The sequence below is a fragment of the Labrus bergylta genome, chromosome 21, assembly GCF_963930695.1.
Source record: "Labrus bergylta chromosome 21, fLabBer1.1, whole genome shotgun sequence".
Taxonomy (NCBI): Eukaryota; Metazoa; Chordata; class Actinopteri; order Labriformes; family Labridae; genus Labrus; species Labrus bergylta.
In genome coordinates, this window is record NC_089215.1 from 2,551,728 (window position 1) to 2,578,344 (window position 26,617).

The 26,617-nt window shown below is 44.2% G+C and overlaps 1 protein-coding gene across 2 annotated transcripts in view; it reads right to left on the reverse strand.

Annotated features, from left to right (window-relative positions):
- srcap (Snf2-related CREBBP activator protein) overlaps positions 1-26,617 on the reverse strand; it is a 36,110-nt gene that overhangs the window by 7,353 nt on the left and 2,140 nt on the right. The window contains exons 2-29 of one of the 2 annotated variants that reach the window (XM_020649842.3): positions 25,769-25,845; positions 22,574-25,428; positions 20,465-20,722; positions 19,113-19,298; positions 18,823-18,963; positions 18,379-18,571; positions 17,233-17,402; positions 16,763-16,850; positions 15,994-16,083; positions 15,116-15,289; positions 14,745-14,959; positions 13,873-14,050; positions 13,622-13,758; positions 13,323-13,492; positions 8,974-9,303; positions 7,321-7,507; positions 7,034-7,203; positions 5,295-5,446; positions 4,988-5,203; positions 4,728-4,892; positions 4,098-4,247; positions 3,503-3,826; positions 2,620-2,792; positions 2,187-2,500; positions 1,896-2,098; positions 1,119-1,288; positions 745-941; positions 332-446 (exon numbers count right to left, since the gene is read on the reverse strand). In XM_020649842.3, the coding sequence (XP_020505498.2) occupies positions 332-446; positions 745-941; positions 1,119-1,288; positions 1,896-2,098; positions 2,187-2,500; positions 2,620-2,792; positions 3,503-3,826; positions 4,098-4,247; positions 4,728-4,892; positions 4,988-5,203; positions 5,295-5,446; positions 7,034-7,203; positions 7,321-7,507; positions 8,974-9,303; positions 13,323-13,492; positions 13,622-13,758; positions 13,873-14,050; positions 14,745-14,959; positions 15,116-15,289; positions 15,994-16,083; positions 16,763-16,850; positions 17,233-17,402; positions 18,379-18,571; positions 18,823-18,963; positions 19,113-19,298; positions 20,465-20,722; positions 22,574-25,189 (7,482 nt within the window). In that variant the 5' untranslated portion in view covers positions 25,190-25,428; positions 25,769-25,845. The remainder of the gene's footprint in view (positions 1-331; positions 447-744; positions 942-1,118; positions 1,289-1,895; positions 2,099-2,186; positions 2,501-2,619; positions 2,793-3,502; positions 3,827-4,097; positions 4,248-4,727; positions 4,893-4,987; positions 5,204-5,294; positions 5,447-7,033; positions 7,204-7,320; positions 7,508-8,973; positions 9,304-13,322; positions 13,493-13,621; positions 13,759-13,872; positions 14,051-14,744; positions 14,960-15,115; positions 15,290-15,993; positions 16,084-16,762; positions 16,851-17,232; positions 17,403-18,378; positions 18,572-18,822; positions 18,964-19,112; positions 19,299-20,464; positions 20,723-22,573; positions 25,429-25,768; positions 25,846-26,617) is intronic. The other variant, XM_065949506.1, reaches the window with a different exon arrangement.

Below are 26,617 nucleotides of genomic sequence, written 5' to 3' on the forward strand. Positions count from 1 at the left end.
AAAAAGGGCACAGCGTGTTCCTCTGCACTGAGAAGGCGTTTTTCTTTTATGTGTCAGCATGTTCACATCTGATTCAACAAATGATTCATCATCTTTTTATCAGCGTGCAAGTTATGCGAGACACCAGTTTAATAAGATCAGATTATTAAAGAGAAACAAGCAAATGATAGAATTCTACTTCTTGTTCTGTGATGATGTGAAACTGAAAGTAGAAATGATGCAATATTAAAAACTTTGGTTTAGTCTTTGTGCTTCTGTGTTGTGATAAAGGAAACCCCCGATGTATTTCAAGAAAATAAAAAGGTATAAGGCTCCAACTGTAGATGCATACCTCTTTGAAGAAAGCGGTGGTGAAGTTTCCTCCTTCAATCGCCATATCTCCCAGCATCCTCTTCTGATTGGCTTTCTTTAAAATGTTCTCCTCCACCGTGCGCTCACTGATCAACCTGGCGAGGAACATTTGTTCTTGTTGATGTTCTTTGTTCATGTTGTTCATAAATACAAAGGATATGCAAAAGCAATGAAACAGCACAGGCACTGATTGACTTATGATCTTATTCCATTTCCTTCTAATCTCAAGTTCCTCGTATTCTTTGTCATGCACCATCTCGTTTTTTTTTGTTAAGCCCTACTCACATCTCGTGCCTTCTTATAGCGACTGTACAGATTTAAATTCACTCCATTTGCTGAAAGAATCGTCGCCGTTTCTGAGCAGCGAATTAAAATGGCTTTTGTGTGCGTTACCTGTAGATGTGGACGTCTCTGGTCTGGCCGATTCGGTGGCAGCGGTCCTGTGCCTGGGCGTCCATGGTGGGGTTCCAGTCGCTGTCGTAGAACACGACTGTGTCAGCACCGGTCAGGTTCACCCCGACACCTCCGCTTCGAGTCGACAAAATGAAGCAGAAAATACGGCGATCTGCGTTGAAGCGCTCCATGAGGGACTGGAGGAGGAAGAGGAAGAGGTTAGCAGCAGGCTGATGTGTCCCTTACTCATATTTTTTTCTTCCTTTAGTGCTATGCAAGTTAAGATCAGTATTAAATATCATTTAGGAGAGGCAGGTCCGGAAAGAATATCAGGAATAATCAGATAATGTTCTGATTGGTTAAATCGCACTGACCTGTCTCATCTCCACTCGGGTGCTGCCGTCCAGACGCAGGTAGATGTGTCCGTGGTAGTTGAGGAACTGCTCCAACACGTCCAACATGCGCGTCATCTGAGTGAAGATCAGCACTCTGTGGCCTCCCGTCTTCAGCTTTCGCAGCAGAGTGTGGAGAGTCTGCAGCTTACCTGCACGCAGCAAGACAACAAACTATTTCAGACGATCGAACTCAACGATAGATGATTGAGAAAACGAATGCTTTGGAGTCGTCCTGCGCTTCTGCAACTGACGATTTGGCTTTTCACTAAGAAGCTTCAACCTTATGTGTCTTTACTTCAGTTCTGCATCACAAATAATCCTGTATCAGCCCACATGGGTCTCATGTTTAACCCACAAGTCCAATATTATCCTTGTTTTCCATACCCTGACAGCAATCTACTATCCAAGTGTCTAAAAGTATGCTAGAAATTTAGCAGAAAAATTAAAGCATGAGAAAACTGTCTGAAGTACAGTCAAAGACATCGTGGAAAAAGTGATTTACAGAGCTAAAATGCTTTTACTTAATCCCCCTTAATCTGTTTTTTTGAAGAGAAAAGGAATGCATATTATTTGGCTGTCAGTAACAATGTACTCTGCTTTGTGTAATTATCTGTGCACAATCAATTAGCTCTGGAAACCAAAGTGTAGAGATTCTTCCGACTGAATGCTCATCTCGTAAACTGATGTTAACAATTATTTTTTATGGGGGGATTCACTGTCGTTCGTGCAGCAAAAAAGAACATCATGACATCGTACCACAGTCATACTGAATGAGCCTCAGGTCAGGGAACAGGGTCCTCATGTAACACTGGATACGATGGAGGCTGCGAGTCAGCGGGGCGACTTGACTCGACAGGGCGGAGGAGAAGACAGCCTGCTGGTGGCTCAGAGAGGGCGGAGGATGGCAGCTGTGCATGGAGATCGGAGGAGCCTCCACCGGGGGGATTGCAAATGTAAACCTAAAAAAAAATGCAGAAAGTGAAGTCACAACTCGTTCCTCTTCGTTAAAGCTCTCGCATGTCCGGTGAAATGAGTCAAGTTATCTACCTGTCCGTGATGTCCTGGAGCATCTCCAGCCTCTCCTCGATGCTGCTGATCGCCTCTCTCACAGCGTGACTCTGGAACCAGAAGTCGGATTTGTTCTGCCACTGAGCAAACAGACAGCTGCTGTGTCCCGAGCGGCCCCAATCCCCCTGAGAGCTCGAGGCGGCCGGCGAGGGGCGGCCACCGGGGAGAAAAGTCAGGAAGTCCAAAACCTCCCGGCCATACACGGGCTTCATCCCACAGCGGAGCTCGTTGACGGCGTTGATGAAATCCAGTTTGCCGTCGCGCTGTTTCTTCTGACTCTCTGCCAGCCATGACTGCCGGGTGAGAAGGTGAATATTAGCGAGGAGAAGAGCTGCAACGTTACACGCTAAAGCCGTCTTAAAACAGCAAAGATAATGCTTTCTCAATGTTTTTTTTTTGCTGAGGTGCTTACCATGTGGAAAGGAGAGCGAGGAGGTGGACGAGGCACTCTCCTGGGTGGTGGGAAGGATTTTGCTGTACTGGGCCTTGACTTGGTGCTAACTGGTGTTTGACTGCTGCTGCTGTTCTCACGAGGTGCTGCTGAAGACTTAGAGGCAGAAGACGAGGCGCTCACTGGAGTCGGGGCTGAAGGGAGGAGAAGAAAGAAAGTTCATAGAAGGGAAATTGTTTCTTCACTAAAAATATTGCCTTTCTGCTGTTACTGTGTCGTGCATGTGCATACTTCCTAAAGCTGTCGATTGAGAAATCAGCGTTACAAAAAAGAAAAATCTGATTTTCTAATGTCAGACCAGACGTTTGGAAACTAGATTTCTTGTTGCACAAAATGTAAAAAATAATGCTTGCTGAAGGAAACCAATAGTAACCAGGTTAAGTGTATGGACTTTTCAATCACAGTGAAGGAGCAGAGACTATTAGAAAACCTGTTGCCCATTTAGATTTTTACAGAGCAACAGGGCACAAAATGACCACCCAATGCATGCTGTTGAAAAATGATCGTGGCTGATAAATTTCTTTCACTTTTCAGCAGAAAAAAAAAGTTACTTATCTTTCAAGTTTCTGGCAATATTTACATTTTGTTTAGCCATTTAGCCAGTGGAAAAAAAGAGTTAACTGTGCACCCTGCTGGGCAATAACTGCTGCTGATTGTCTCCACCAACAGGTTCAGTATTTTTTGAAGATACTGTCCAGAAACTTTTCTGTGACTTGCTAAACTTTTCTGCATGTTTTCTGCTTTTTTAAGAGGTTTAAAAAAAAAACTTGAGTAAGGTTTTGTTGCAGTTACAATCTGACCAAATTTACTTGGAGAGAATAACTCCTGTGGCTTGTTCTCTCACCTGGCTGCTCTGTGCTCGACGGAGGAGGCTGTACTACTTTGAGGACAGGACGAGGGGGGTGGGGCTGGTTGGGGGTGGAGCTAGGGAGTCCTGGAGGAGCTATGGTGTAGTGGGCGGTGGCAGGACCAGGGGTGCGCTGAGCTATCTGCAGTGGAGCAGTGTTTCTGAGAGGAGGGCTTGTGATGGTTTGAAGGTGAGGGTAAGGGGGAGCAACACGAGGGGAAGGGGCGACTGCTAGAGTGGGCACAGGCCCACCCTCCTTGCCTGTTGACTGACGCACAACGATCTTCACGACGCCGGGGGTGCCCAACATGGAGGGGGGGACTGAGGAAACACAAAACACATCAGCAGTCAGAAACAAGGCTTTCTGTTGAACCAGTAAAATAATGACGATTATAACAAACTTTACAGGACATCAGAGTAACTCTGCTGACACATAATGTCAGTGGGATATTATTATTTAGCCTGTTAATCTAATCTTAATTGGTTTTAGGTGTTTTAAGGAACTAAAATAAATCACTTTTTAAAAATTAATTTTGTGTCTATTAAGAGGTCGAACATGAAAGAGAGGCCGAGAGAAAGAAGGCATAAACACCTTGAGCGATTGCATTGTGAGGCATCCGGCTCGCAGTTATGGCGGTGGAGGCAGGAAGTGTGTTGGAGTTACTCTGTACAGCGACCTGGGCGGGCTGGCTAATGAGGTGGTGCTGCACCCCGCTGGACACTAGGTGCATCACATTACCTGCTGCATGAGAGGGAATCAGACCAACCCTTAGTAAAGAACACAAAAGTCAATTCTCTCTCTCTCTCTCTCTCTCTATTTTAAAAGCATGTGACCAAAATAAAGAAATGAAGCTGCGCAGTCGGCTATGTTTGCCTAATATTAGAAACTGTGATACCGATCATCAAAATGCAGTCTTGCTTTAAAGGAAGTGTGCAACATTTTACACATAAATACAGCAGAAGTTGAGTGTATCTGTAAATGTGTCTCTGAGTCATGACTGTCTACAATAAGTGAGAAGCTCAAGTCATGCTGGCTGCGTGCAATTTAACTAAAGAGCGCTAACACAACAAAGCAGGACTCATGAAATCGCAGCTTGAGCCAAGGACAATTTTGTCATAGTTTTTTTGTAGTTCTCGTGGTTGCTTGACTCGTTTTTAATGACTGAATAAATCTCCTTTTATCCATTCAGCCACGGTAAGTGTAAAGCAGCGTAGCACCAACCTTGAACGGAGCGTGCAGGAGCTGCTGGGACTTGATGGATCTGAGCTCCGGACAGAGTCAGCTTGTTTCCCTGAAGCTGGAAGGTGACGGGTTTACTGCCCTGACACGAGGACACGGGACGCCCTGCCAGGGAGGCGAGCTGAGCTATACTCACGACCTCACCAGCTAAGGATGGAAAAAACACAGAAGACGAAGGCAGAGTTAATTCAGTTCACGCTGATAATCTTTGTTATAAATATTTAGTAGGTGTGTTCACGTACATGGCAGCCTGGCCTGCATGTCCGGGCTGAGCAGGACCCTCTGGGGCAGGATGTTTCCGGGGTTCGGACTGGGGTGAGCAGGGATGTTAGCCGTGCAGCCAGCAGTCGGAGCTCGTACGGTCAGAACTGGTTTTGGAGTGCTGGATCTCACCGCAGTCTGAGCCGTCAGATGCATGGACGGGCGAGGAGGGGGCGCTGTAGACACTGAACACACCACTGAAAGGAAAAAAGGAAAAGAGGACAATTAGCTGGAAATAATAATTGAAGTTGTGGGTTTTTTTCTGGTAGTTTTTTTTTCCCCACACACCTTGTTGAACAACAGGAGCAGGTGCAGGTGTGGAGCTGGCTTCAGGAGCAGGTGGAGGTTTTGGAGTTTGTGCTGCAGGCGGCACTGACATGGTGGGTTTGTTCATCAGCAGGACCGGTCGGTTATCACCTTTAGGAGGCGGCTGGAACATCCTAAAACAGACAGAGGAACATACAAAGATCAAACATAGCACTTTATAAAACTGATAAATATCAAGTAAGTCGTCCTTTACCTCCCACTTCAGCTTTCACACTTAACTCACATTATTCATTAAAATACACTCCCCTCCTACAGGTGCGTCAGAGCTAGCTGTCCTTCATCTTTTCTGGATTTAGTATTGATATAAAAATGTAGGATAGGAAACTGAACTTCTCTCACAATAAGCTTCTTTTTTTTTTCTATCAATAAACTTTTGGACAAGAGAAAAGGAAACAGGGATACACATTTCCTTTCCAAACTTTTCAAACTTTTAGATTGGATATATTTTGTTTTGTGACGACCCAGCTGGTTTCTTGTTCTGCTGGTCGGCTGTTCAGTGTTTCGGTTGTCAGTGGGTGTGGATGGGTCATCATGGATTGAGAACACCTGGGTCCGGTTTTCTCTAATAAATAATTGTGGGAGAGATGGGGGGAGGTTGCTCCCTAATAATACTCCTAGTTACTTTATCTAAAAATTGTATGAGTGAATAAACTTGAATGTACTCTTGAGAGTAACTCCTCGTCTCCTCCACTTATTTGTCACTGGTTTTGAGCTGGCCAGTTTATACTAAAAAAAAAGTGATTATTTTAAAAACCAGGACTAACATAAAATATTCAGAAATAAAACACATTTATATTGTTCTTCGAGGTTTTGGTCTGTGTAAAGAAACTTTATCAAACATCTGTAAATTAACCCATCTATCTATCTATGTAATACATAAAAAAAATGTATTACATGTTACTTCAGCATCTTTTGCACTACTCACCACTGCACTGTTATCTTATTTAGTCTCGTACATGTTAGTCTTTGCTTAGTTGTGTTTGTTGTTGATATTTAATGTTGTACTTCTGCACATAGAGAGCACAGTTCACCGAACTAAAATTCCTTGTGTGTGTGTAAGCATACCTGACCAATAAAGCTGATTCTAGTTTACATTTATTGGAAGGAACAGCTGAAGAGAGACAAGAAATGTTGGGTGGAGAGAGTGGGGGGGGACGCCATGCAGGCAAAGGGCCGAGGTCAGATCCAAAGCCAAGGCCGCTGCAACGAGGACTACAGCCTTTGTACAAAGGGTGTGGGACAACCACTAGGCTATCCGGCTAATCCTTTATTTGTAAAGGAATGGATGTTATCTTTATGGGGGTGAGGCAGATGTTAAACGTTTCTTAACTTACTCATTGACTAAGACAAACTGAGAGGTGACCTTGAGCACTTCAGGCCATGCGTCTCCTCAACAACACAGCAATAACACAATGAGAGATGTGCAACTGCTGTAAACAGAAGCTAAATGTTTGTCTGAAATCAAACTTTTGCCTTGCTGACCAAAGAGGCTGAAATGTTCAAAAGTCCAGCAGTGAAGCAAAGTTTTTGTTTTATAGACTGGTGTACTTAAATATTAGGACAAACAAGCTTTTGCATTATTTACACGATGCCAAGATGGTGCTATGACATTTCCTCCCTTAATTAAAAGACCTGGGTCTTTTTTTTTAGTTTCAGACTCTGCCAGGTTGCTTTGAAGTATCCGTCTCTTTGATGTTTACCTGTTGACCTTCATGCGGACCGGTCTGGGTCTTGGAGGGGGTTCGGGGGAATCCATGATCTCCTGTATTAGAGGTCGGCCGACCTTGTGGCGCGGCATGAACACATCCGCTTGGTACCGAGACACGCGGCTTTCCAAACCGACGAGGTCAAACATCGAGAGGTCGCAGCGCTGGGGACACAAAACACACACGTTATTTATTCTATTTGAATCATGGTGCACTTTTCATCCAGAGGCTCAGTGAATGACAAAATGTGCTTTTTTTCCTAGTTAACATCGAATGCTTACCTTAAGAGGAGAGACCTCCAGGGCGTCCTGCACCAGGGAGGCTGTGTGGAAAACGATGGGCTTCGTGATGAAGGGAGACTGGATGGGTCTGGGGTCGAACAGGTTGGGGTGGTTGCACACTTTGCGGAGCTGCATGAGGATGTTTATCACTGACATGAAGTGACCGCTGGCCAACGTTTCCCGGGTCCTGTGGATCAGAAAAGAAAAAAGGTGAAGAATGGAGAAACAAAGGAGAGACATCATAGGACACAAATAAGATGGGGAGGGGGTGAAACTTGAGTGAATTATTTCAGTTTCTTTCAATACATATTAACACATTTGTTTTTTTTTGTATTTTCCATATACTTCATTATGATTCAGTCGTCTGTTTAAATATAAACTCCTCAAAAAAAGTTTGGAAACGTGATTTCGGTCAATTGTTTCGCTCCTTAGTTTTCCACTCTTGCACTTTTATTCTTGTGTTTGAACTTCGAGGTCTATTTGTTGGACTGGGAGTGTTGTTTATAGGGAGAAGTGGAACTGGATTTTTCAATGTTTCTGGGGTGGAATAAGAAAAATGTTGACTGCATCCCAATTGCACTGTATGTCTTGAACTTGCTTTAATAAAAATATGTTGAAAAAATATACATATTTCGCCCCTTTAATGATACTAATTGGTGTTGTATTACCGTATTTTCCGCACTATAAGGCGCACTTAAAAGCCTTTAATTTTCTCAAAAAACGACAGTGCGCCTTATAATCCGGAGCGCCTTATATATGGATCAATTGGTTAATTGGTTGATCCATACTGGTTGTACACGGCGCTCAGCGACACTGACTCGGATAATGACGAGAGGGAGCCGGGCATGTTGGATGCCGTACTCGCTCAACTGTTCAATTCGGACACTGAAGACGAAGAATTCGAGGGATTCGTGGACGGGGAATGAACTGAAAAAGTGAGCTTTACGTGTTATACGTAACTGAACAATGTTGAGTTACGCACTAACGTTTGAATTAGCGGTATCAGACTGTGTTTCTTTTACGTGTTTACAACTGAACAAGGCTGGGAGATATTGTGAATATGCACATTAACGTTTGAACATCGTTACCATGGGAGTGAACGGAGTTGTCAGAACGCTTAATAAAGTTTGACTTTATCTGACTGTTTTGTTGACGTTCCCTTTAGCACAGCTCCATCTAGTGGATGCATAACGCAACCCCAGTCAAACGTTTGACTGCAGTATCTTCTATTCTATGCGCCTTATAATCCGGTGCGCCCTATATATGAAAACAGTTCTAAAATAGGCCATTCATTGAAGGTGCGCCTTATAATCCGGTGCGCCTTATAGTGCGGAAAATACGGTATATATTGTTGGAAAGCCTGATTAGCCACCTTTATAACAAGGTATGACTTGTAAGGATCGTGCAGTTGTGGAATGAGCGACACAGCGAAACATGTAGGTAGCGCCCCAAATAAAATGTACCAAAATCGCCATGCTGCCTTACACATTACTGAGAATACAGGTTATTCATTTAGCCCTGGGATCGAATCGGTACTCTGTATCATCAGATACCCAAAGCTAAGATATCTGATCGAAGTTTCAAAATGCATTTTACTTCAGTTTGAGAAAGAACCAAATACCTAGTTGATATGAACTGAATGAAGTTACTTACGACGCCTGAGCCATGAAGTCGTCGTAGAGGAACCGCTGCCTCTTGGAGAGGCGGCATCGCACCACGTGCTCGTACTTTTTGGGCATCTGTTTCTCCACGTCCACTTTGATCCTCCTGAGCAGGAACGGCCTCAGGACCTTGTGGAGCCTCTTCACCAGGCCCTCGTTGTACTCCTGGCTGCCCTCGATCATTCCCGTCAGCGGGTTGGAGAACCATTCTTTGAACTCGCGGTGGGACTGGAAGACGTGGGGCATGAGGAAGTGCATGAGAGACCACAGCTCCATCAAGCTGTTCTGGAGAGGAGTTCCTGTCAGCAGCAGGCGTCGGTGGCTGGAATCGGGAGATATAAACATTAATAATCACATTTTACAAAAAACTAAGAATTAAGAAGACAAATAAGCAGCTGCTTTACAAAACTGTTGTTCTAGGCTACACCTCATGTTGTTACACTTTATGCTAGAAGTTGAAAACAAGCAATATGAACAATAGTTTGGAGTTGAAGTGACCAATAAATGAAGTCTAATAATCACTCTCTTTGTAGTTTTGTTCTGCACTAACTCCTGAGGGAAATATCAGGTTCTTTAGCTGATATATTGTCCACTTTGAAGTCAGCTCATTGCAGCCCCTCCGCCCGCTGTGTGTTGCTGCGCGGGTAGTGTACAGAGGATTTATAGGAGATGTTCTCAGGGAAACTGCAGCCTGCTTCTGCTGTAAACAGCACGAGTTGAGCTCTGGGGCTGCATCAAAAAACAGTAAAGGTGTAGACAGCACCGCCATCAACAATGAGATGAATGAGGCTATGAAGCTGTGCAGACCTGAGGGGTGATAAATCCCTGTGTAGTCATCGTATAGCAGCCAATTAAGCTTTTTGATGTTTGGCGGCTTTTATTTGCAAACACATCCCTACTAATGGATATTACAATATTTGCATAAAAAAATTATTTATTATGCTTAAGCCCAGGAGGGTCTTATCCCGGCAGGAGAGGCCAGGCTCCCGAGTAGACGGAGCCCTCCCAACTTCCAGCGAGTAAATCTGGCACTTCTACCACCCGACCTCCCTGACGCCCAGCCTCCATCATCTGTCTGTGTCGTCCCCACAACCACCGCCGTCCTCGTTCATGCACGGCCTGCTCCGACCTCCACCTCAGCCGACAGGAAGTGTGACAAAGGGGAAATCCTTCCTGCATATTATCCCATAATCTCTTTAGTAATAAATAATGATTGATTAAATAAGAAGCTATGGGGGGGGTCGATCAAAAAGGCAAACATTCATCATCATACCTCTTGTGACACAATTTGACCCTCTGCGTCACTACTTCACGACTCCTCACTGTGTCTTTATGACACAAATTATGGTAACAGGAACAGGAGATTAAGGAAGAATGTGCAACTTTTTGATCCAGTAGGTGTCGCCCTTTAGTACCAGCATGGAACCAAAACAAACTGCTGTTTGGCCACGCCTCCTCTGTACTGAAGCCTCCGCTCTCCTCCAGAGACACACCTCCAACCCCTCTACACTCGAGTTCACAAGAAGGAGTTGAATGCGTTCTAATTGAAATTCATTAGAACGCACCATAATTAAGCTCCATTTAGCACAGGCAGCAGACATAATTGTCCTCTGCTCGAGCTGTAATCACCTGTGGCCTGCCTTGTTGTGTTAGCATGCTAATGTTAGTGCTCTTTTACATTGCATGTAAACTGACACAGAATGAGCGTGATCTAAAAACTCTTACTAACCACTCTTACTGGTTCAAATAATCAGTGAATATCTTCTTCTTCTTCTCTCTAGTTCTTGCTTTTATACACAAGGGGAGGAGCCGGCCGTCCCGTCCATGTAAACACGACTCTGACAACAACACAGCCAGCGGGACTCGAGCTTCTCCCTCATTGTAGACAGTCATGACTCAGAGACACATTTACACAGGACAGACTGGATTTCTGCTGTATTTATTTATTTGTAACAACTTGCACATTCTTCCTTTAATTAATCAAAGAAGGTGTATTGGTAGTAAAACAGCGTGAGCCTCACGATGTGCAGCCGCTCTTCTTTCAGTGTAACAACAAGAAGTCACCACCAGCAGCCAAATGCAGCCAGTTAGTCTCATCACTGCTGCTTTTATTAGTTTTAAAGACACACAAATTATGTGATTAGCTGATTCAGCTTCACATCCACTGATCCACTGTGTCCTGTGATTACTCTGTGTTTGTGTTTTGAGGGGGGGGATGCATTCAGAGTCAAACATCGCTGAATTACAGCTCGTCTGTCTCCTGAAGCTGAAAGACGTTTTGTCAGATTTGCTCACAGATGAGACAGAGAGGCGGGTACTTCAAGTGTGTGTTTTTTTTTTTTTTTTCAATGAGCATTACAAGTTTGTACAAAACGTTCTGGTACATAACACTTGCTTTTGACACTGGTTCAGATTTTCTGCCTACAAGCCTGAAAAGACATCGGTAGCTGCAATCATCTCAGTTTATTGTCTTCTATCAGCGCTGTGACTTACAAATTAAATATTAGGAAAAGTGGGACCTTTGCCGCATATCTTTCCACTCTCTCTCTCTCCCTGGTTTCAGACTCTGTCCACTGTCTTATCTCTACAATAAAGGCATTAAAAGCCCCCCAAAATATTAGAAATAAAGACACTGTGATCTGGAAAACAGCTGAATATTTTTCTCGCTTCAACCTCGTGTAGTAAGAGGAAACGATACAGAACTTGTATGCTCTCCGCTCAGAGAAATGTATCTTGGACTCAAAGTGCTGCACACATTAAGCTGCCTCCACAGACGCATCAATAAATAAACAATAATAAAAACTATCCTCATAAAAACAGAGAAGCAACTACCAATGAAAACAACAAACAATAAACAAAATGTGCTGCACGAGACCTGCATAAAATCACAAATAAGAGACGAAGAAAAGAACATCATGACACTATTGCACAACCCGTACGGCCTAAAGAAACATCATGCACACTCTCGATCGAGGTGGGAACATAACAGTTCAGTTGATGCAGTCTGAAGTTGATCTGTCATTCATGTGGATGATGTAATTATTCCTGAAATCTCTGTGAATAAGAGAAATGTGTTTTGTTTTGTACTCTGAAGCCCATCAATTAAAGCAATTACCGTAAAATCCGGTGTTAAAAAAAGCACTTGTAACGCCTATTTCTTCAAGTCTATTTGCTGAAGTCTTGTTCACCGGTGCGATCAATACACCAGTATAAAATGCTGACACAAGCGGCGTCATTACAGCGGGAGCAGCCTCCACCATCACACACTGTGCACATCCTGACGGGATCGAAAATTCATCCCCATTCAATGTGTATTGAAAGCTAATCACGTGCTGTGCTGGGAAACACAGTGACACAGACCAGGCTGGCTGTGCGACTTTTTCACATCTTTTCTTCCTCACAAGGTCATAATCATGCATTTAGAGAAAACGGTGGTATATTGTATCTTAAATAAACCTTGCAGAGTGCTCTACTGATTGAAAGAATCCTACTTTAAAGTTAAAGAGCGACCAGTGAAGTCGGGCAGAGAGCTCGCAAGCTAAGGGTCTGTGCTTCACAACATTCCCTGCAGGCTGAGAGCTCAGCTACCGTGCTGTAGCTGGTAGGAGTGCAAACTTCAAAAAGTGAAAACAAACCGAACACAGCTGCACAGAAACTGCACGTTGTAGCCTTCGCTGAACACAATATAAATTGTCACGCAGGGAGACAGTTTAAACTTTTTTTTCCTCTCTGAGACCCCAAAATCTGACTGCATCTTATATACCAGGGCGTCTTATATTCCGGATTGCACAGTATATATTTAAATGTTTAACGCCAATCAATCAGGGTTTCTCATTCTATAGACGTTCCTATTTTTGCCTTCGTTTTTTACATTTGAAATTCGGATTTTGTGTACTGAAAACACCCCCAACATCGCATTGGAAACGTAAAAAAAACCTCTCTAGTGAAACCCTCTACATTAATGTGAGTAAGCAGAGTTTAGGTATGAGGATCTTGCAGGGACTATTTAAGTTACATTGTTTGGGGACAGCTTATTCATGTCTGCAGAGGCTCGCTTGCATTCTCTAATACATGTTTGAGTTTTAAGCAACGACACTTGGATATAAAACAGGCTGATCCATCCTGGCTGCTGTAACAGGGTGTGTACGTGTTATGTTCAAAACTGCATGAAAAACAGTTTACATCATTGATGATGTGTTGAGATTCTTCAGATGTTTCTGATAACAATAGTTGTGTTGCTTCCAACTTGGCTCCTTCCTTCTGGATGTTCTAAGCATCAGTGATATCAGCCTTTACAGTCTGCACAAGTTTACCTCCATGAATACAAAAAGCTCCACTCACCTGTTGAAGTTCAGCAGGCTCTGCCAGCGCTGGGACTTGAAGTTCTTGATGTTTTGCGCCTCGTCGAGGATCAGGTACCGCCAAGACTTGCGTCTGAAAGCCTGGTGATCCTGCAGCACCAGCTTGTACGATGTGATGCACACATGGAAGGCATTGGGCTTAGTCCAACCCTGAGAGAAGAATGGAACAACTGACAATCAGAATGGTTCACATTTTTTATGAAGGTTAACGTTTTGTAGCTAGGCAACATTAAATTGCAAAAAAGAAGTCAACTACAACAACCGTTTTAAATTCATTACCTGTCTCTTCAGCTTCCTCTCCTTTTGGCTTCCAAAGTACGTGAGGATTTTAAACCCAGGACACCAACGCTTCAGCTCCATCTCCCAGTTCAACATCACGCTGGTGGGGACGATGATGAGGTGAGGGCCCCAGTTACCTGAACACAACAGGTGATAGGACAAAACATCAGCAGCTGAATATCAAAGGAAGAACATGCATGCTCAATTGCTGTTGTAAAAAAGAAATTATAAAAGCAGTTTTTTTAACAAACCTTTTTCACAAGCAAGGTGAGCGAGCAGAGCGATGGTCTGGATGGTTTTACCCAGACCCATCTCATCAGCCAGGATGCCGTTTAGCTTTTTCTCGTACATGGTGACCAACCAGTCGAGTCCGATGTGCTGGTATTCTCGTAATGTGCCGTGAAGCAGGAAGGGAATGGGTGTCTTGACCTTTAAAAAAAAAAAAAAAGAGAAAATATAAGAAATGAATGGTTTATAACTCCCACACTTTAACACATTTTTGCAACCAGTACGTTATTCTAAACAACTTTGATGATTCTTTTAATTTAACATAAGCTCCTAAAGTCATAATTTATCACATGCACATTCTCAACAACCTGATCCTGACCATGTCACTAACAGCGTCAAGTTCTCCCTGTAAGACGGGGAGGAAGGTCTCAGGAGGCTTTACTATACATTAAAAAAGACGCTGCATGACGAAATGACAGAGCCCAACACTTTAACTTCAGTTCTTTGCCTTAATATCAACGCTACATGTAATTGGAAGGATGAACAGTTTCAACAAACGAGTGAGAAGAGAACACAGGCGAGCAGGAAAAGAGTGTGAAGCAGCTTTAAAAAGGTGCATGACGATCGCACCGGTTGTGTTACATGCATTCCATCATCAACCGCGTCTGCTCGCTTGTTGGGAATTTTCTTGAATATTTCCTGCTGCGTTTAAACATCAGCTCAACTGGCTTCAAGTGGAAATGTTACCAGGGGGCTGGTTGGAAACAGCCGGGGGAAAGTTGGGGTGAAAAGTGCGGCTGTCTGCGTTTACAGCTGAGCCTGAACATTTTGAGGAGTTTTGTGTAAGCGTGGAAACACCACAACTGAAGAACGAAGTAGGAAAAAAAAGACTGACCTTGGTGGTAGCCAGAGTGTATCCTTTCGGCTGCAGACTCTCGGCTGTAGCGGCGATATGGCTGATCTCTTTCTTTGGCCGTGAGCTGGAGGAAGGCGGGCTGTTGTCTCCCTCCTTCAGCAGAACCTCCATCCCTTCACACTCATCGTCCTCTTCCTCCTCACACTCCTCTTCATCCCTCTCGCTGTCGTCTTCACCACTGTCTCCTGGAGAATCTGAGAAAAAAACAGATTTGAGCTTTTAAGTGAAATGTATTTAAAGCGTCAAAAGCACGGACGAGGAAACGTTCCACACCTTCGTCTCATCAAAGAGCAGATAAAATAAACAATCAACATGAGGTTACTTTGATTTCCCTTGGAGCTGGTTTATACCTGAGGAGGAAGAGTTGCTCTCTGCGTCGCTCTCGTCTTCTTCAGTCTCTTCCTCGTCGTCCCCAGACACCTCCGAATCAGAGCTCGCTTTAGAACCCGATGCAGAGGGAACCTCGAAGTCTGAGGCGTACGCTCCTTTGTACTTCTCCAACAGCTCCTCGACACTCATGTCTCCTGAAAGAGGAAGCACAGAGATGTCAGGTTAGATGTTTAAAAGTCGGTCCAGGATCTCTAACTTTGCTCTAAAGGAACTACCTCGGATATGAGGGCCAGTACTTTTCAGCTGATATGAACAAATGCAAAGCAGAATATTGAAGAAAACATAAATGCAATGTGCCAGGAGATGTGATTTGCATGCCTCTAACCAGGGCTCAGTATAAATCAAGACTGCAGTTCGTTCTTCATGTGCATGTTTAAACAGGTAACAGACCTCTGCTCTCTCGCTGATAACTGGAACAGCTTTGTCCTCTCTACTGGTATATTTGATATTTTTGGGAGGTTACAGATGCAGGGGAAAGACACGAGTAAGGAAAACACGGATGCAAATTTGGAAACTTTTGAAGCTCCCTACACAGCCAGGAGGCTTTGCTCTTAAAGATGCTGCTCCCTCACTCCTCTGCAACTTTTTAAAAAACATCCTCTGTAAGGCTTTTTCAGGCAGAATCTGCTCACGTTGAACAACCATTTAAACAGAATAGGTCAAGTGTCCCTCGTTCATTTATAGTATGTTAAGTGATTATTATACACAAAGGGATCAGTCATAACAGAAGCTCTTCAAACGAAGGGAGAAGCACCTTGAAAACCTTCAAAGCAGCGACAACAATGAGGCTACTCCACATGAGAATGAACACGCTCTCTCTCTTTTTATGAACGAGTACCTTCTTTGGCCAGGTCGTCCAGCTCTTCAGCATGATCCACAGTTCCTTCCACCTTCTCCTGAGCATCTATGGTGTCCTCCTCATCCTCAGCTGAAAAGTGGAAGAGGTAAAAACAAACGTAAGACACTTTTCACAACCTACCTAACCAACCTAAGATTTGTTTTCACTCTGAGGTGTGTACACGCTTTACAGAAAGTTGGATGCTCCTTCTGTATTTTAAGTATAACACATACATTAATGATTATGTATCTTTATTAAATTTGTATGTGTGGCTGCTTGTTGCTCAAGGCGGCAGTAGCTCAGTCTGTAGGGACTTGTGTGTTGGGAACTAGTGAGCTGCCGGTTCAAGCCAAATCTGGAAATTGGTCTGGAAGCTGGAGAGGTGCCAATTCACTTCCTGAACACTGCTGAGGCGCCATTGAGCAAACACCGAACCCCACTCCACCAGCTCAGGATTGCTCACTGTGTGCAGCCCCCTCACTCTGACATCTCTCCATTAGTGCACGTTCACATGATCCTGTTTGTGCGTGTGTGTGTGTTTCAGCCTTTGTGTGTGAAGCATGTCTCAAAAACAGAGTGTAAAATGTAATTCCCCCTCGAGGGGTTAATAAAGTATATCTTCTTCTTCTTCTTCTCGTTTGTCTGAAACTCTGTTTATTGTGCTGCTGCCTGTCTTGGCCAGGACGCTCATGAAAAACACTCCACATACACTTTCCTGGTCAATTAAGTTTATATAATAAAAAAACAACAATACAAAGCACTCTCTCACCATCTTCTTCATCGGCGTTGAACTCGCCGTCTTCCTCCTCCACCGATGACGACGTTTCATCGGAGCATTCTTCGTCTGAGACTGACTCCTATGAAACACAATGATAAGAGTGATTTAACGAAAGCATCTGAGGCTCAGGTAAAAAAACATTTCACTGATCTGTAGTATCAATTATGCATTGAGTTATTATTCTCTTATGTGGAAGTCTTGGTTCATATGACAGGGGAGTTTGAACACCTTCATGATGCAAGAAGTAAAGTATTATTTATCATTTGAGAGAAATTAATCTGGAAGGTTTTAGCAGTTTGAGCACGTGCTAACTTTTTAAGAAATGGACAGGAAGATGAAACCAGTACAATATGTGAAAGTTTGAAAACGAGTGTGCACCTAGAAAGTAATTTAAAACTAGACTCCGCAGTCCTCAACTTTTTAGAAATCAATCCCAGTCCCATCAGGTTTTGGAGAGGTACCTGTGGCATTTTAAGGGTGTTGAGTAATTGGTCCAGGGGCAGCAGGCCCTCCTCCTTTAACAGTTCAATCTCCCTCTGCTGGCTCTCAGCGTCGTTTCCCTCCTGCTGCTCCTCCACCTCTATGGTCTCCTCATCATCCTCCTCCTCACAGGGAGGCTCAAAGTCTCGGTCTGCAGAAAGAAAACAGAACAGCATTTTTAAAGAGAAAAATCAAAAAGAAAAATCCTCTTCTACAGTGTTTCTGAACATTTATTAGGGTAACCTGAGAGTCCACAGACCCACAAAATGTGAAATAAACCCATCCAGTCCTTTGTTTGTGGTCTGCATAAGTCTTACAACACAGAAAAATGTTCTGTTTCAGCTAAACTTTTGCGCAGGTCCGCCATTTTAATTCTCGCTAGCAAAAAAGTGATGTCTACGGGGAAAACTCGGGGGGGGGGGGGGGGGGGGGGGGGGGGGCCTCATTGCATTCAAAGAGACACACGCACCAAAACAGAGCGTTCTGAGAGAGCTGGTTTATACAGGGTCACAAACCTCCTCTGGTGCTTGATTCATGTTATATTTTGACCAAAGCACAGCACAGATGTTTCATGTAGACCACAGGAGACTGTTTGAAAAGGTGGAGGAGGGGGGATAATATGTCCTCTTTAACTTGATCCGGTTCTTGAGGTGAAACACAAAGGCTCTGTTCCAGCTCTGTACTTTAAGAATCACCTGCCATTGAGAAAACCGGCAGCAGACGAGTCTAACAGGTTCAACGTGTCTCACACCTGACTGCTTCAGAGCAGCGCTGGGAAGGTACAGCAGCGGGTGAACGTTCAGTGCAGTGTTTTAATGCACCGACTAAAAGTGGAATAGACTTCTGTGAGCTCGGGTAAACAGGTTTGACTCGCACATAAACTGCGAGAACATGCTTGAATCTCTTATACATTCAATAACCTTGAGATGACAACCAGCTTTTTGTTTCCTTGGAACATTTTCTCCCCGTCGACGCTTAAGAGGAGTCAGACATCGGTGTGTAGCTATGACAACGTTCCTCTCTGAACCAATGAATCAGTTTTCTGATCTCAGAAACATCACATGGGGGACAAGTAAGCCTGTAAGACAGTCTGTCAATGCAGCATTGATTTAAAAAGAAAATCTCACCGTCCTCATCAGCCGGAGGAGCGACTGATTTCGGGGGAGTCGTCGGGACCGTTTCAGCGGGTCTGGTGGGTGCGAGCGACTTGCTGAGAAGGTCAGAGTACTTCTCTGTCTGGCCGACGATGAAGTCCAGCTGCAGATCCAGAGCTTTCTTCCTCTTTTCCTCCAGGCGCGACTGCTGCTTGTACTGCACCACCTTCACGCACAGAACAGAAACAGGCGCAATTTTCCATTTAGAAGTGTTAACAGGAACTAAAATAAAGCCTTCAGAGACAAATTCTGGGCATCTTGAGGCGCCTTTGGCAAGTAAATATTCTCCGTCAGTGTGCAAGTTTCTGTCCTAAAAAGTCAAGTGAATTTTATTTCCGTCACAAGAGCAATCAAACGCAGATCCGTTCAAACTGCACAGAATGTTTTGTTTGCTTGGTTTTTGGGAGTTGTCTGTACCTTCTCAACGCTGCTCCAGAAAGCCCGGACTTCCTTTGCAATGGAGGAGGCGACTCTTCTTATTTTGGCGTGTTCGTCCCGTTTGGCCTTTTCTTCTTTTTGCCTCAGCTCCTCGTGATGTCGCATCACCATTCGCACCACCTGGATGCAAACACACAAACACATCCAGATCTTATAGGATACACCGCGTCAGACATGAAGCCAAACGAGTCAACCTGATCAGGCAGCAACAGGCTTATAAAAAACATTTCTTCTCATAGTATGAAACCACTCTTTCATGAGTCGCTTACCTTTCTGGCCACCCCTCTTTTCCACCGCCGCTCCTGAGCAAAGTCAGCCGAGAGCCACTGCATCTCCTCACACAAGTACTCCCAGTGAACTTTGGGTCGCGGCGGCTCGGTCAGACGAGTGAGACGCTTCATTGACCAGAAGCCCTCTCGCTTCAGTGACTGGGTTCGATGCTCTATATCAGCTTCCTGAAGGACGCAGAAAGGCCAGACCGGTCAGAGTTTCATTGATGCAGGACATTAATGTGCTCACAGGATTTACCGAGTCAGCCCGAGCGCTGACTGGAAGACTTTTTAAAATCCTAGCCAAGTTTAAAACACAACACGATTAGAAGAATAACCTGAACAGAGAATATAAATGATCAAACAAAGCAGGATGTTTAGATTATTATGTGTGCCAGAGGGAGCACAGCACCTCCTCTCATGGTCTCATGTGGTGTCAGGTGATTTCACAACAAAGCAGATGTAAAGATTACAGCGATTAATGCAGTGCAACAACTTCAAGTACTGTAAAATCTGGAATAGAAGTCGCACCGTTGTCGGTTTTTGGGGGGGCTACGCTAAGAGAAAAAAGGTTGAAACTGTCGTCCTGCGTGATGATTTCTATTGTGTTCAGCTGTGCGGTTTCTGTGCAGCTCTTTTATTTCCATCTTTGTGGATTTAGCTCCTACTAGCTACAGCACGGTAGTTGAACTCTTAGCCTTCGTTGAAAGTTGTAAATTACGGTCCCACATTCCACGAGTCACGCTACCCGACGCCGCAGGTCACTTGTGGACTTTAATCTAAGGAGTCTTTCAATCAAAGCAGCTCTCCACAAGCTTTGTTTACTGAACGGTATACCACCGTTTTCTTTGAATGCACCATCATGACCTCGGATGCTTTGGTGTCAGACTCCCACAATGCAACATTTTCTCTCATGTTTGAGAATGAAAACAAAGTCAGAGTAATTTGTTCAACAGGTGACTTCATCTACCTTTTAAAAAATCTCTCCTCTGAATCAGCAGTTAGGTGAAGTAGACACCAGCATCAGAGTGATTTGGCACAACAAATTAACATCGGCTCATGCCAAATTATTTATCATTTTTTAAATTATTATATTGAACCGATTCATCCCTAGTTCTGTTTTTTGTCAAAATCTGGACTTTAGTGTTTTCTGTTTTCAGTGCACACTGTCTGTAATTTTAATTGAAATAAACATCATCCTGCAGCTTCCTACACAACTGTTCATTCCATCCATTACTCCTACTGCACATCTCGTATCATAATGCACCAAAAATAACCAGAGCTAATTCCTTGAAGTGTAAAACCTTCTTGGCAATAAACCGGATTCCAGTGTATCTATAAGGCTCACTCACATGTTTCGCCTGCTCGGCCATGTCTGCGTGTCCACGGGATCGCTGAGGTGTGGTCTGATCGGGAGGGGAAGAGGAGGAGCTGTAGCCCCCGGCACAAGGTGAAACAAACTTCCCGCTAGGGCCTCGCAGCGGTGAGGACTTCTCCCGTCGGGGCGTGGACCAATCGCTGCTGGGCGAAGGTCCGGGGTAAGGAGAGGAGGTGGAGGGTGAGACGGGAGATGAATTCACGGTGACCCTGTCTGCTATCCACTGGCGTACCTGAAGACCGAGGGAGAAGATGAGTTTATTATAAAAATGTGAATCTAACTGAGGTGAAAGCAGATAGATTCAAAAAGATAAACGCCACATGCAAGAGAAGGTTAAAGTAAGCATTTATTAAGAAGTGTATCAAGCCATGCTTTAGACGTAAAAAACTGCCTGTGAGCGGGTTTCTGTCACATCTCATGCAGAACTAAGCAGAAGAGAGCAAAGTAATGCTGATCTTAAGTCTAAGTGCTCCTCACTAGAAAGTGTTTGTGAACATCCTGCTGGAAGTGAACCTGGCTGAGTGTCTGACAACCACCACTTACCTTGAGGAACAGTGCCTTTCTCTCTGTCCTGCTCTGTCCATGCTGGAAAACACACATGGCTTAGCATGCGGCCAACTTAAAGGAAAGACTAAATGATGGTGATAAAAACACTGTTCACACCAGCGACATAAATAATCAACACACATGCAGAAGGACGGATGCGTAGCTTTTTAAATTTTTTTTATAATAAATATTTCCGTTGTGTTTTTTAGACGTGCCTTCTCAACAACTTGTCTTTCAGGTTAAGAGCTCAATTACAGCTCACACAGTTACGCCATGCACTCAAAATATGGGTGTAACAATCCGTCAAAGCAGTTGGATGTTTTGATTCAGAATCAACGATTCAAGATGAAAAACATCGATGATCATGTCCTCATCTTTAAGATAAGCGGACGAGTGTGACAGCAAAAGTAAACACCAGGGTCGTCATGATAACAGAACTTTACATTTAGATTTGATACTAGGAAAAATCAAACAACATTGAGACCTGTTTTGAAAACACAGCATCAGAATAAGAAGTTCTAGTCACCTGATATTAGGCGATTAGGTGCTTTGAATTAACGAAAATGGTTGGGAGACTCCTGCACACATAGAGAGTGCTCTGTCTGGACCAAACCCTCATCATGTAACTTTCTAATTGGTTTAAATAAAACTAATATTCTGCAACGTTTAGGTGCTGAAACATTTCTAGCGTTAGTGTGAAAGCAGCAGCTTTTGGTTGAACTCATGGCTGAAGATTGTCATTCAGCATCATTACGGTTCAATTCAATCGATCATTTAAATCACAGAGATTGTATTGTTTTAAAACATGTGGTATCAAAAAATTAGAGAAGTATTGAATGTTTTGTCAACCTGACTGGAGACACGTTCATATTTTTTCTGAAGAAAGAAACGATTGTTTATCATCCATATGTCTGGAGATAAGTGATTCAGAAAATGAAGGTGTTTTTGTGAAATTAAATGGATCAAGTCGCTGAGTTTAACCTACAGAAAAGCATATCCTTTGACATATCTTTGACCTAAGAGTTGATATGACACCGTACGATGAAGAAATGTGGGATTCAAACCCCTTTACTAAGTTTAACTACTGAGCAAGGCACATCACATACACCTAAAAATGTTCAGATCGTACATTTCTTTATCAGGATGCAGATTTTGACCTGACCAACATTTGATGCTTTTTTTGTTGCATTCATTACCACACTAAATTATAGGAACAAAAAGTCTTGAACCATAAGCTCCAACAAAAGCCGCTAAAAACACATTTCATTATCATCTTATCGAAAAGATTTAACGGCACAGAATGAACATTTTCTAACATTGTTCTTACTTGAGCTTTTGCTTTCTTTCTGTCTGCGTCTGACACGACTTCTTTATCTCAGCAGTCAAGGACAAACCCTTTTTGTATAAAGAGGCACAAAGCTTCAATGTGGTTTTTTTGTTTGGTCTTAACTTTCTAATGAATTTTCTTCTTTTTCTGTGGAAAAAAAACACTCATCTGTAACATTATTAAACTGATATTCTGAATTAAAAAAAATACCTTGTTTGGTGATCCGGGGGTTGTCATCTCACTTTCTGTTTTGTCTTCATCGGCTTCTTCTTCTTCTTCTTCTTCTTCTTCTTCTTCCTCCTCCTCCTCCTCCTCATCTTCATCGTCGTCGCTGCCTTCCTCTGGACTGCTAACTTGTTCTGAAGCGGCCTCCTGCGCCTCCATGTGTTCCTCCTGCTCCATGTCTTCGCTCTCCTCCTCCATGTCGAGGGAGTCGGGGTGGCTGACTGGGTCATCCCGGCTCGTTGACGCCACGACGTCCCCTTCCCTTCCCGCCGATGCCGTCAGCGTGTAAAGGGCGTTAGGCGTAGCAGGTGAGGACACAGGATCGCCCGCTCCACATGTTGAAGTTTCAGAAACAGTTAAGGCCTCTTTGTCAGGTTTGCTCGTTGAAGGTGTGGTTTTGACCGACGTCGTCTGCTGAAGGTGAACGCCGTTGTTACAGCTCGTTGTGGGCTGCTGCACCTTAGCAGGCAGTGCCGCCGCCGCCGCCGGAGTATTATTGACGGAGCACTGCGTCTGATTTTTGTCACTGCCAGGAGCCACAGACGCACATAAAAAGTCTGCTGCTGCTGGGACAGTTCGAGGAAGGCACTCCTCAGACGCTGTGCCAGAGCAGGAGCTGTAGGCATTGGCCAGCTTGCCGGCAGCGCTCTGTTGCTTGGACACATGTGCCAAAAGGGTGGGTGGGTGCTTCAGGAGAGGACTCGCTCCCGGCTTAAGAATGAGCAGCTTTGGATTAAGAACACCAGAGAGGTGAGGGGTGCGGGAGACCTCTGGTTTGGTTTCTGTGGGCACAGTCTGTGATGGAGCCTCTGTCGCGCTTACAACAGCTTCTCCCGGGGTCGGATTTTCCACAAGAGAAACGTGCTCCGAGATGTCCTCAATAGCAACCACAGGGGATATGAGAGATAATCCACCAGCTGTTGCTTCCGCTTCCTGTTTTTTGGAGGAGACAGGAGAGACACTCACCTGTGTTCGCTCTGCTGCGTCGACCTGTTCAGGTGTGACAGTAGCTACTTCAATGAAACAAACCTGACTCGAGTTAGCCTCTTCACCAGCCGGGTTAGCTTCTAATACCAAGTGCTGCACTGTCGTGTTCACTACGGACAAATTATGAGAACTGCTGGTGCTAGAGCAAGCCTGTGTTAAATTGACTTCTAGTGATAAAGGCAAGGGCTGCTGGGAAATCATGATAGTGTCACTTTCGTTAATTGTTTGAGTGTTCTCGTTGGCGTGATCTAATAACGCGTTGAATAAGTTCACCTCGTATCCTGGAGAGTGAGGTATCTGTACGCTGCTACTCACGCAGATGGTCTCCTCGGCGACCTCCTCGACCAGGCTGCAGAATTCATACACCTCCACGGGTTGCGAGTGTAACTCCATATCTGCCTGAACGCTCTCCTCGTACAGCTTCGGTTCCCCGCTAGAGCTCAGCTCGTTCACGATAGCAGCTTCGGAGATGCTGCCGTCTTCATGCTGTACGAGGTAACTCTGATTCAGGTGCATGTTCGACCAGTCCCCGCTGATGTGAGCCTCCTCTCTGACCACCACTATTTCTTGAGCGGTCAGCTGCGTCTCTGTCGCGGCGGCGACGTCGTCGGAGGGATGTTGTGTTGTTTCTGCTTCCACTTCCTGCTCCTCCTGCAGCGAGACGACTACGCCCGTGTCATACAGAGCGGTCGCAGCAGGGGGTTCTGGGGCACTCTCCTGTGTGGACGAGCACTCGGGCAGCATTGTGACGTCAGACGAGGAGGTGTCAGTTTGCCGTTCTCCTTCGCCGCTGCTCGACAAGGAGTCGTCTTTTCCAGAAGAAACGAGTAACGCGGAAATTGATTCACTTGCCTTTGGGCTCTCGAGTGTTTCAGCTGCTGGAGGCTGTGTTTCTCTGTACGAAGTGTCAACAAGCATCTCAACTGACTCCAGAGAGTTAGCATTCTGTATTTCTCTGGTATCATTTGAGAGTTCTTTGAAGGTTTGAGGTTGTGTTTTTGACATGTCAGTTTGTTTAATCTCACTGTTGTTGTCAGTCGACGACGGCAAAGGGAGCGGAGGTGATTTTGAGTCCTGCTCCGCAACACCCGACGGAGGTAACCGCTCCACAGCCGCGTGCTCTTCTGTGTCTTGGACTTTAAAACTGACACCTGATTGGGGGACAGATGGAGATGAGGCTGTGAAGTAGATTTGAGATTGGGGTTGAAAGAGAATATTTCCGCCTGTGTGCTCTTTTCCACCGAGCTCCACGTTCGTTCCAGTCTCTGGTTTATATTCCAACGTGACCGACTTTGTCCCTGTAAAGACCACAAGTCCAGCGGCTTCTCTAGGTGGCTGAGTCTGGTTTGTTTGACTATTCGAGAGGATTTTCTCTTTATCAGTTTGTGACCCGTATTGCAAGTCTTGCACTGTGCTGTCAATCTGTGTATCCGAGGTGAGAGGTGGACAAAGGGGAGCTTGAAGCCTTTGCCTCTCAGCCGAGGAGCTACAGTCCTCATCGAGGGATGTCGGCAAAGGTCTGGAAACTGCGACACCTGCAGCGGGGGCTTCTTTTGAGACGCTGATGATTGGGAGAGTCTCAGGCAAGGTGGTTGGAGGTGGTGTGCTCTCCATGCCGAGGAGTGCAGAGTCGTTGCTCTCCGGCAGTGGCACAATGGACGGGTTGGTGAACGGAGGGACTGGGCGGGGGGCAGCTGCGGCCGGCTGCGGGGCATGCTGAGGTGACTCCCCTGCCACATTCTGTGCAGCCTGGGGGTTGCCACCCAGCACATCCACAGCCGGAGGGGCAGGCTGCCGCGCCGCCTCCTCCCCAGAGCTTCCTTCCTCTGTGCTGCCCCGGCTACACACAGCAGCTATAGGGGGGGATACAGAGTTTTAACAATGAGTCAGGACCATGAGGGGCTTAAAAAGTCAAGTAGAAAATAACTCGGCTCAAATAAAAACAATCAGTTGGTGATTAGGTAGACGGTCACTGCGCTGTATCTGTGTTATTTCTTATTCTCCTCACCTCCTACTAGTCGTCCAACTCACTATCCTAAAATAGACAAAAAGGCATAGCACATATCTACTTCAACGTCACACTAAACTAACTTACTGCCTCAGCCATAAAAGTCTGTAACTAAGCTATAAACAAAGGTTGGACATGATGTAACATTCACAGTTACAATGTGTTGTATGCACAAAACTTCTCACCTGTCTGTGGTGTGAGACACAGATCTTCTGTGCTTTCTACTTCCAGGATGCTGAAATTAGGCTCCCCTCCACATATTCTGAGGAAGCAACAAATACAAACTGATTGGCAACTTTATCATTTAAACTTGAGGAGCAACAACATACCTTCCCCCCACTTCTTTTTTTGAAAACTTATTTGTAGGATGCTTTTTTTCTTTGATCCAGTGAGGATTATAGTAAATTTTCCAAAAAAAAGACAGGATCTAATGCTAGCATGAATTTCCATAGATGTGTTATTATTAGTAAACAATTTTTTTTTTAAATATAAATATTTTAAAATTGTATTTTAATTGTATTTAAATTTTCTCATTTTAATTTTATTATTAAAAAAATAATAATAATAATATATTTTTTTTTAATCCGTCTTTATTGACAAATTTAAAAGATACAAAAAAAATGTATACAGAGTCTTATAGAGGATGAACATACAACAGCAAAATACACAGGAACAAGTTAATTCAAACATAAATCAAGACTAGAGGGGGATTATATATAAAAAATAAATAAAAATCTAACTTTTCCAAAAGTATACATCAGGCAAATGTAAGCAGACAACAATCTGGAACAAGGACAAAAACAAAAAATTCAACAAGGGCCAGAAATCAAAACAACAAGAATTTCGACAAGTCAGCACTCAATCTTTCTAGTAATCCTGCAAGATTTCTTTTTTTTTTTAAGAATGCAAGGAAGGGATTCCAGATCTCTTTGAATTTGGCTGATTTCTTTTTCATTGTGCATGTTAACATTCTTGAAGGACTGTGAAGTTGGAGAAACTCTGGCAGCTTGAAGGTGATATGTCCCTAACTGTCG